Source organism: Solea senegalensis, linkage group LG1 (assembly GCF_019176455.1).
Source record: "Solea senegalensis isolate Sse05_10M linkage group LG1, IFAPA_SoseM_1, whole genome shotgun sequence".
Lineage (NCBI taxonomy): Eukaryota > Metazoa > Chordata > Actinopteri > Pleuronectiformes > Soleidae > Solea > Solea senegalensis.
In genome coordinates this window covers 13401848-13413145 of record NC_058021.1, presented here as the reverse complement: position 1 = coordinate 13413145, position 11298 = coordinate 13401848, and the positions used below count along the sequence as shown (strand labels likewise).

The following is an 11298-nucleotide window of genomic DNA, read 5'->3' as shown; positions in this document are numbered from 1 at the left end:
CATGAATGTGTTTATTTATTTTCTTTTTTTTTCTCTAATTATAAGTCACTTAAAATTAACCCATAATTGCATTTTTCCCAAAAAAACATTTAACAAATCATTATTCCTTTAACTAAAATAGACACTAGTCTTGTGCCTAATGTCCACAAATAAGCACACAACAATTGAATGGCACCACCGAGAAATATGTGATTATTATTCCTTTATATACCTTTGAACCCATCGGTCTTAGAGGAACAACAGAAATGTGTGTTAAACTAAGGATTTAAACACAAGCAGCAAATTAAAACAGCCATGTTAACAGAAACAAAACTCTGTGTTCATCCCATGATGAACTGAGTCTTGATCCTCGCGCTCTGCAAACGCGGGATGCTGTAAAGGTTAATGGTGACATCTAGTGGCCCAAGGATACACACACTTGCTCTTCCTAACAGTAAAATAGTGCTCAGGTGTTGTTTGTAAACAACTTCTGTGTTTTTTTTATGAATACAAGAACGCTAAATGTTCTTTTTGACAAGCTACATTGCTTCTAACCCTCTAATCAAACTACCTGTATGAGCCCTTTTTTTATATATATATATATAAATATATTCTTTATTATGTGGCTGAGTGTGAAATTTGACTGTTTACTGCAATGAAGATCGTCAAAAACAACGGTAGCAATGTTACTCGGTCGTGTTTTAGAGGCAACATGATTGATAACCAATACTAATGAGATCATAGTTAAAAAAATGTGAATATTTTGTGTACATTGTGTATTAGTGTAAAAAAAATAGATTTTTGTACATTTGGGGTGAAGTAAGTGCAGGAAATTACACTATTAATGCATACTTATATTATCTGTTAATGGGATGTAATGCCCCCTCCCAAAAAAAGAAGAGTAGGGAAGTCTTATTGTCACGTTTTGGAGAAACATTTTACATGAACATATATATTCACTGGCTCTTGTGTGTTTCCATCGTTGTCGTGGCGTAATGACATAAACTTTACTGACAGCAGAGGGTGATAGTGATCTGTTTTTACATCAGCTGAGGGAAGGACATCACAGCAGATGTAGCACTTTTCATGAATATATATATACATATATATATATATATATATATATATATATATATATATATATATATATATATATATATATATACATATACATATATGTGTGTGTGTGGGTGTGGGTGTGTGTGTATATATATATAGTGTATATGTGACGCTTATCTGCAGCTCAGCGTAGAGTATGAAATCACATAACAAACCAATGTGTCTTTTTTATTTTCATCATACAGTATAACAAGGTAGACAATGAGTGTGATTGCATTTCTTCACCTTATATCTGCAGATAAACACGGTACAGTACATCGGACACTTGTCATTATTACATTATTTGCATTGTTTGTTTGTTTTTTTTTATCAGTAAGTGTGCAGTGTGGAATATTTCAGTTGTATCCCTTATCCCTTTTCCCGTCAACAAACCCATGCAACAGCAACACATGTGTATTATTCAGTCCAGTAAGTGAAAAAACGACACGTATTCATTGACATTGATAAGATTTTTGTGGGCATTTTAGGTCTTTTTAGGCAGTGTTTTTGTTTTCATGCTTGAATGATGATTTATTTTTAATGCACTTTAGATATCAACACAGCAAAGTGATTGGCAATTTACATTACACTACATACTACCAACATGGTTTATGGTCTTTATGTGATGAAGTGTGTTTGGCATCATTTGCTGAGGCTGTGGTCTTAATGGGTTTGAACGCTTCCATCCATGGCATTGGCACATTGTTTGTCCATGCACTTGTCACTGGCCAGCACGAGGGACAGATGATGGAGTGCTGTGCCGCTTTGCACACAGGATCTTGCTAAATGCCCTGCGGAAGCTACTGTGGCAAAGCGGGTACAGGAAGGGGTTAATGGCAGAGTTGAGCCACAGGAGCCAGAAGGTGACCTCGTACCAGTGGTGCTGAATGCATCGCCCTCTGCAGGCAGCACGGATGATCATCAGTAGAGTGTATGGTGCCCAGCAGATGGCAAACACACACACTATGATGGCCAGAGACTTAGCAATTTTCTTATCCCTGGACAGACGGCTGGGTTGGATCGCCCTGCTGAGTGAGGGATCTGGTTTGCCCAAACTGGGAGAGGAGCTCTGGGAGTGGATGGAGCCTCTTACAGCCAGTTTCATCCCAAATCCCAAGTTGTGGGGCAGGGAAATACCTTCCCCCTGAGCGGAGGCAGGCTCGCTCATTTGAAGGTGCAGCTGGGCCTTCCTGCTGTGAAGCCTCCTCCTGCGTATGTTGAGGTAAATGCTGAGGTTGAAGAAAGCCACCGAGATGAAAGGCGAGAAAAATTCCAGCATTGATGCACTCAGCAGGAAATACCAAGAGTAATAGAACTCCGCGAAGCACTCATCCTCTGGCACACGACTTCTGCCAACAGCCAGCTCCCAGAATATAATAGCTGGGCCATACAGGACAAAGGCCAGCACCCAGACAGCAATCATCTTGATTATGGCTTGATGAGTCATGCTCTGTCTGGCACGATAACTTACCTGCAGTAAATATAAGCATAAATCACAATATATTTTGAGTAATGGGAGCAGAATTGCTCAGGTGGTGAATTCTTGTATGACTGCAGACTTTTTTTGAGGGGAAAAATACAATCTCTGCAAGACATAAAAAAGATGATCCTGCAGTTTATTCTATAGCATTGTATTATAATGTATAAGCTGATGGTATGTGGTGGCAAAAACTTACAAGCATTTAAAAATCAGCGAAACATGCAAGGACTAAGGCAAGGCGAAGTGCAACCATTTCAAATCACTTCATTTCATTTATGCAGTGTTTTCCATCACTCGTTGAACTAAATTACCAGCACAGGTACAGTGAGCAACACGTTCTACGCTATCACCTCAACAAAGAGAGAAACCCTTGATCACCAAAGCTCCAGCGAGCCCACGACTGAGAATTTTAGAATATAATATTACAGCATTTGATTATATCGTACGCCACCAGACGCACAATTAAATGTGAAGTCAAACACATTTCGATGCAGATAAAACACATGAATTGTTAATGTTTACAACACCCGGACAGCATGCGGCACAGAAAAGCATGTGGATGAGTGTTAAGTCAATTAAGCACCTCTCATGACCACTTGTCTCAATTAGTGTCACATCCTATGTCCCTGTCCACATCCTTGTTCAGCGGGCAGCAGACTTTACAACCTCTCCAGCTGCTTTGAAGCTACGCCACAGTGACTGCACTTCTTCAAAAGAAAATGAGGAATGGCTCAGTTTATGTTTGCATAAATTAATTTGGTATTTTCTTGCCTCCGGTTCACGTAATGATGTAGCACTCGACTGAATGGAGTGTCCTCGTGAATCCAATCTGATATTTTACATGATCCTTATAATCTTTGATTCCCCCGGGGAGCATGTCGGATGAATCTCGGCTTGTTTTTTTTTGTTTTTTTTGTAATGAAAACTAAAGCATAATGTGATCGCTTCTCTCTGTTACAGTGCATGTTGCATTTTGTTAACGCGCCACCATTTAATTTAACTGCTGACTGTAATCTCATTTGAATCCGTCTTTCTTTTCAAAGACAAACTTTGTGCTGTGACTGTTGATGGTCCTTTGTCTTTGGATGTTCAGAGAGAAATGCTTTTAGGAAAATGCTGCTTGGCTGCCGGTGGCCTGTTTCTGCTATGATTGATCTCTCCAGGTTTAGAAGGACCATGGCATGGAGGAGGATCGCTATGATCAAAGCTGGCTAATTAAAGAAGAGGCTCTCTCTCTGGTGTTATTTGTATTCATTGCTCTGATGTTAAGTGTTTGCTTGTGAAGGGAAACAGAACACTCCCTTTGTCTACTATGCCAAGCCTCATCCCACCTCTGAGTTGACACTCAGTGTATAGGATGCAGACTAATGCACAGACAAGCCACAGCCACAGATTCAATGCTAACGACACATAAGCGCTAAGACAGTTTAATGATTAGAACACACTGACGTGGAAAGTGCAAATATTTAAGTCTTCAAGAGGAGCCATAAAGTGTATTGACAGTTGTTTGTTGTTTTCTGTGGCCCAAAGTCAAAATGTGACTTTCTTTATCTTCATCAAGGGGGGAGGACTATAATTAGGGGTGGGTGGCACTGGGCCTGAATGGGTCAGGAATGATTAACCTCTGCAGATGGACACATTTGGGCAACTGAGGTGGCACTGCCCCTATCAATGACCTGGGAGGCACACCAGTCAGAAATGAAGCCACAGGCAGACAGCGTTTGGACGACGACGACAAGGTAAAAAAATAAATAAAAACAAAACAAAGGCTATTTTAGAAGTAGAAAACGAGATAGGACACCAAGCATGTTTAATTAACGCCAAAACATTCATTTCATGTTCATGCTTCAAGTATAAATTTCTTCAGCAATGCAACAACTATTGTATTATTCTCATTGACGGCCCTGTGTGTTATAGGTGCGAGGCGCAAGATTGTCCACTCACTGCTCGGGTGACTGACAGGAAACGATCATAGCTGATGAGGACGATGTTGAAGACCGAGGCAGAACAAAGCAGGTAGTCCATGACCAGCCACAGTTTGCACAGTCCCCGGCCCAGTGTCCACCTGCCTGTGAGGGTGTAGGGAATGTAGACTGGAATGCAGAATGCCCCTGCATAAACAGCACAACAGTGGCACACACAGCAACAACATTTCAGTCATGTGCACTCATTCATTTGATCATGCATGGCAACAGTCAAGTATAGCTATAATATATGTGACAGCCAGAAAATTGTAAGTTAAGTGTGTTTCAGAGATGCTTATCAATATAACATACTTCTTAGTAGTGGTATAAATATTACTGTAAATGTTAACCTTGAAATGAAGTGACATAAGCTGGTGAGTGTGCGTTGACTGAAAGAAAGAAAGAAAGAAAGAAGTACAGGGAGAGTGACAGATATACCATGGTAGCACCAAATCATAGTTTAAGGATTTCATATTTGAAAATAGCAAAACACAACATTGTTTTTTATTTCATCAAATCTACATTTTATTCTGTTTTCAGGAAAAAAACAAAAACATAAATATAAACATATACATATAAAGGCTGGACTTACCTACAAGAAAATCTGATATTGCTAAATTGAGGAAGTAGTAATTGCACTGTCTCCTCAAACTCTTGTCCACTTTAAAGGCCAAAATGACCAGTGCGTTCCCCAAAACTATCACTACAACCAAAGTCACCATCATCACCATCAAGATGACAAATGTGGGTCCAGAAAACACGAGGCTGCCCTGGACTTTTTTGGAAGCGCTGTCAAAATAGTAGCCACTGGAGTTGGAATCGGTCTGCTCCTGCGACATGGTCCCGGTGTGAGGCGAGCGACGCGGTCGTCCAGCGGTGATCATTTGACAGCAGCAACAGGTGCTCGGCGAATGGACATTGCATCCATCCAAGCGCGCACTGTGGGCTCAGAGCGCTGCGCTTTCTCTCAGCCTGAGCACAGTGTCCAAGAAAAAACACAAGAGAGCGCACAACGCGCTCCCCAAAACGCTGCCTTGGCACCATCAATTGCGCATGATTTTGCCGGTAATAACGGCTGCTGCTGCTCTGTAAGTCCATCATTTCTTCTCAGATAACTAAGATGATGTTATTTCAGCAGCAACTTTATTCAGTGAAACCTGTTTTCACGTGTTTATTGTTGTCATTCTGTTGAACCGCAAAACTGATAGTGGCATAGTTAATACAATAACAGTCGATTTATTATTTGTTTTCTTTGATCCCGTGAATCAACCCCATGCACCGATCTGCCTGTTTAATAGTCTCCAGTTGTAGCTCATCCCAAATGAAGTCTATTTATAGAAGCCTCATATTTGATTCATTTGGCACATGCTCTCACTGCTGAATATGCTCTCAAACTAAACCAGCAAACAACCTCGTGGAACGTTGTGGGGGTGAGAAAGGCTGCAGGAGAAAGCATGATGACTCCATTACATACAATTATGGTACAAGGAGAACTGTATGCCAGTGTTTGCATGCAGAGATCTATAAATTAGAGGTCTTTGTTCAAATATCCACACAATATGAGCACAAGGTATGAATGAGGTCAAACTGTGATGACGTTGAACCTGTCCCTCACTCAAGAACTGATTAAAAACAAACAACAACAAACACTGCTATAAACACACAAAACAATAAGATATTTCAGAATTGTTGTCTCACTTAGAGTTCCAACAACAAGCCTTGTGATATCAACAGGTTCACCACTTGTAATTGAAGATTCTATGGCAGCTACAGTCAAGTAGTGGAATTTGTATATTATTCTATGCTCCTGTTAATCTACTGTGTGTGTATGTGTGTGTGTATTTAAGCTTCCAGTGACATATAAAGTGGAGGAAGCTGAAGGCCTTATTTGCATTCTGATACAACCCTGTCAGTCCCCCAGCTGTGGTCTGAGAGAAATGAGAAACGCTGCGGAACAGCAGAAGTGACTGAAGGAGCCCGGCTTAAATTACTGTTATTTTCTCACAAATGGGACCACCACCATCTCTCAGAGTTAGTCACATCACTGTTGCAACACAGGTTCCACTGCAGGCAACAGCACATGGCGAGTGTAGGAGTCTCGATGCAGCTTCAATCAGGCCCCGGTGAAATATCTGTTCGAATTGTGTTTTTGAATATCCCCCCCGCCCCACCACCACCACCACCACCACCCAAATGCATTTGCAGCTCTGCTGTATTCATTCATTTTTAATTCTTTTGTGCCATCATGTGCTTCAGTGTTCCCTTCCAGAATTTCACTTTTAACAAAAGAAAAAGGCCGGAGCACTTTGCCATGTGCGGAATGCTTGGTTTCTGCTTGTGCGCATCATGGTTAACATATGACGTATGTTTGTGAAATAACATAATTCCAAAAAAAAATAAAGGTGGATATTGAACAGATTCCACATTCAGTCTTATATTGTACATGATAGCAACTCACAACCAGTACAACTGCTCTGTTTGTAGAGTCTGAATAACACACTAATAAATGAAAATGAAAACTACTCATATCGTATTACAAGTGTTCATATTAACAACACTGTCTGTTAAAAGCCAAATATAACTTAAATATTCAGGTCATCTGTGGCTGCTTATAAACACGGCTAATGACAGTGAAGCACCCACGAATGGCAGTTATTGAAATATTCAACAAAGACACAAAGACATCACAGAAACTGGTGATGTGCCGCCATGGAAACTAATGCATTTATGTTTTTACTATGCAGGGCTACACTATTGTTGTGCTGTGACACTTCTCACAGAAAAAAAAAAAAAAAGAGTTTTTCTTTCTGCCATCATGAGGCATGAATCATGAATTATAATTGGGGAAAAACTCCCCATAAGTGGCAAAACTTTAGCAACAGTTTTGCTCTTGCGTTTGATTTGATTTCACCAGAGTAAACATCTTTTATTCCAAAAATAATTTAATAAGTGCCATGCATAATGTAGCGATCACACAGGTGACGCAACCCAAACCAACATTAATGATAAATCATTAAAGCGCTCGCACTACACTGCTCCTCCTGGTACTGTGCGGAAATTTGGAAAATAAATGGAAGTTACATGAACTGCACATTGAACAGAATGCAAAAAAGAAGTGTGTCAGGGCAGCAATTAGTTTAGCAGGTGCATTGTCATTGGATTTTAAAATGCATGTGAGGTGAGTCATCTGAACATAGAGGGCACTCAGAAACAAAGAGGCTGCACAGAGGCTCTACTGTTGCCAATTATACTGTGCTGTGCAGTAGCTCTCCATTACTCTCGTGCTCAAGTGTTTGTGTTTGGATGCTAGGCTGGAGTACTGATGCTATCATACTGTAACAGTCTGCCTATTCAGCTGTAATTAAATGATAAGATGTCAGTGGATGTCCCAGTTCCCCATATTAAAGTCCTTCAAAGACCATATTTATAATACAGCATGCTGTCATTTGCACCTTTTCAGTATATCTGGAACATTTTCATTAAAGATGTAGTAATGTGAGATACATTCAAACCAACCAAGCCTATCCATCAGCTCCACATGACGTTTTCCTGTATTTCTCAATACTGCAGTGTTTCATTCTTGTGTCAGTGTGGCGACGCTCCCACTCGGCACAAAGAGTGACACTTTTAATGTCACAACCGATAGAAGAATAGCTACGCCGATAAAGCCAGACACCAAGACAATACGATGGCAGCAAACAGTTGCAATATGGACCTAAAGTCGTGCTTTCAGAGAGTTCTGCGGGCTCTTCCGATGTCACTGCTCAACTCCTTGGCTGAAAACGACATGCTTGTGTCGTCCTCACAGCAGTGTCTCTGTCACTCACTGCAGAAGCTCAGTTCATGTCTGTTCATGTCCAAAAAAATGTTTTTGGTTCTTCTTAGTGAAAGTGTATGATGACAGGTGGTCCAGTAGTTCTTCTCTTTTTTTGTCCAATGCCCTCTGAAATCAAAAAATCTTCTTACCATACAATGGAAGTACACCTGACCGGGCCATACGGCTGGTATAGTGGTTAGCACCTTTCAGCAAGAAGACCTGGATTTGAGACCCGATCGGAACGAGAGTTTGCATGTTCTCCCGTGTGTGTGTGCGTGGGTTTTCTCCAGGTTCTCCGGTTTCCTCCCACAGTCCAAAAACAGATTTGGGGATTAGGCAAATTGGACACTTAAAATGGACTGTCGTTGTGAGAGTGAATGGTTCTTTGTCTCTATGTGGCCTGTGATGGACTGGTGACCTGTCCCGTGTGTCCCCTGGACTTCACCCCATTGGCACCAGCGACCCCTGTGACCCTCATGTGGAGGATAAAGCGGCAATGATGAATTTCTCCTGAGAACTATAGAATATGCATCACCATTTTGGCCATGGCACAAGTGCTATGGTAGTGTCAATCTTTACATCTCACGCAGAGCCGTCACAGTTCACATTCTAAAATGCCCGACATCAATGAGAGAGCTGAACCCATAGTTGAATGGCTTCACAGTTTTTGGCAGAGCTGCCTGTGAGATGAAGGGTGCTGGCATTTACCTTATGCTCCACATCCACAGAGGCTCATTGAAATGCCGTGGGTGTGCCTCATCGTCACAGAATTCTTTTTTTTTTTCCACTTGTTAAATTTTTCATTTCATTTTCAAAAGTTCCAAGCTGGTTAATCCGTGTTTAAGTGTACCCCACCCTCACACCAGCATTTGTTGAATAAGTCATCAGTGTGAAACTGTGCTGTAATTATTACTACACAAATTATGTCAACTTTAAAAGGAAATCTGGGATGTTAAATAACCAGAATGTGTGAGGCTTGATTAGGCTAAAAGGGCAATACATTAATTAGAGTCAACACATTCTTTGTCATGTCTTTTGTTTTGTCTTTCTAAAACATGCTTTATGTTCACTTCCCTCATGATGCATACAACACCGGTAGCTTTTTTAAATTGTAGTTTGGCAAGATGCACTGCTCCCTCTTGCTTTTAAATGTATAAATTCCCATTAAGAATGCTTTGATGTTACTTCAATTTCCTGACTAACGGCAAATATCTAATCTATTCTAAACAGTGTCCTGTTAATTCTACAGTATAATGGTGGTTCTAAAAACAATTATTTCAGGATTATATTCCTCATATAAACATTAATGATATGTTGATGATCCGCCGGGGGTTAATGTTCAAGAGACATGGCTGTTGACACCATTTTAAAGATACAATGAATGTGTCTGAGGAGTAAAAAATAAAAATCACTTTTGAAGTGTGATGATAAATGTGGCACCAGTGATAATATTTCCTGAGTAGGAGACCCCACCCTACCTTCAGACTGAGAGCCTTTCATGTTATTATCAATGTTTAATTACAGTCTGGTCAGAGTCAGATTCATTTTTGTTCATCTTTGTTGTTTGTCACACAGTGAAAGTAAGGGTGTTGATGTTAATCGTGACTTTAAAAGGCTCATTTGTCCAAATCTCTAGTTTGATGTTATTTCCTGTTTTTTTCCATCCTGTCTATTTAGCAGTTTTTCTGGAGTGTCTCCCTCTCCATTATGTGGTCCAGCTGTGTCGACGTATCCCTATAAATCCTATTAGTCTCCTGTCCTATAGTGTTGTAGTACTCGAGACCGGTCTCGAGACCACTTTTTGAAGGTCTCTGTCTCGTCTCGGAAACGACTGCATTTTTACTCGGTCCTGTCTCGGACAAACCGGACTCAGGATTTTATTTCAAGACCGGTCAAGACCACAACTTGTGGGGATCAATAAATTGCCTGTGCATTTTTGGATTAACTTGTTAATATCATTACTGTGATTTTGCGTAAATCGTATTGCTTCGGGTACAAACAATACATTTTTGTCACCGTTAACGGCTGTCACCCCTCCCACCCCCTTTCACATGCCCCCCACAAAAGTGCATGTGAGTGACAGGAGAAGAGGCCGTGAAAAGATGTCAGCCAACTCATCTATAATAAAATTTTGGTTACCTGAATCACAAAGACTTTTTGTGCATAAATACCTCCAAAAGAAAACACAGTGACCAAATTCACTGTACACCTGGTTTTCTCTACTGCTAATGCTGAAAAGACAGAGAATGTAAGCCCTAACAATTATAGAGTTATAGGGTGCAGTCACTTTTCGGCAGGCCCTGTCGAAATGTGACTGCACCCTACAACTCTTTATTGCAAGGAGCGATATTGACCAAATTCACTGTACATGCACCTGGTTTCCTCTACTGCTCAGGCTGAAAAGATAGAGAATGTAAGCCCTACCAATCTAGAGTTATCAGGTGCAGTCACTTTTCGGCAGGCCCTGCCAAAATGTGGCTGGAGATGTCCCCTTTGTCAATTTGTCTGTTCAGCTCCACTCTGTTTCCCCAAACTGCTGTTGAGTTTCCTCCTATTTTGAGTGGAATGTCCTGAGTTCATTTTCCTCCCCACAAACTGCATCTGCTATAAGCCTAAATATTTCACATTAGGTGGCATCATCCTGCCTAATGTGGGATTGGCTTCAACTCCCAAGAAAATCAGACAATAATGAATACATTTTTTGGTACTTTATTTTGGTGCCAGTTTTCCACTTCCTGTTCCTGGTCTTAAGTCTTCTACCTGATCATCTTGTGTATATATAGTCCAGCATTCACCACATGTCCTTGCCAGATTGCCTTTTGTTTCCCTAGTGTGCCTTGCTCTCTTGCATTCTTCATAGTGTTTGCCTGTTGATCTTTGACCCAGTTTGTACAATTTTCACCTTGCCCTTGTCTGACTTGTTTGCCTGGATTTTGACTGCCCTACTGTGTGTGACCTTG

General features: G+C 40.8%; 1 protein-coding gene across 1 annotated transcript; it reads right to left on the bottom strand.

Annotated features, from left to right (window-relative positions):
• Window positions 1-1315: 1315 nt before the first annotated feature.
• Window positions 1316-5360, bottom strand: LOC122779968 (histamine H3 receptor-like). Its single transcript, XM_044042716.1, has 3 exons — window positions 5114-5360; window positions 4502-4668; window positions 1316-2548 (listed from the first exon to the last, which is right to left on the bottom strand). Exons 1-3 carry the CDS (start codon window positions 5358-5360, stop codon window positions 1799-1801), a joined length of 1164 nt encoding a protein of 387 aa, XP_043898651.1. The 3' UTR covers window positions 1316-1798.
• Between the last annotated feature and the right edge of the window lie 5938 nt (window positions 5361-11298).

What these genes read in the sequence shown, in the direction of transcription:
- LOC122779968 (XM_044042716.1), bottom strand. Translation starts at nt 5,360, where the DNA reads ATGTCGCAGGAGCAGACCGATTCCAACTCCAGTGGCTACTATTTTGAC. An exon ending in AATATCAGATTTTCTTGTAG is followed by an intron (nt 4,669 to 5,113) that starts GTAAGTCCAGCC and finishes CTGTTTATGCAG; the next exon opens with GGGCATTCTGCATTCCAGTC. An exon ending in TCCTGTCAGTCACCCGAGCA is followed by an intron (nt 2,549 to 4,501) that starts GTGAGTGGACAA and finishes TATTTACTGCAG; the next exon opens with GTAAGTTATCGTGCCAGACA.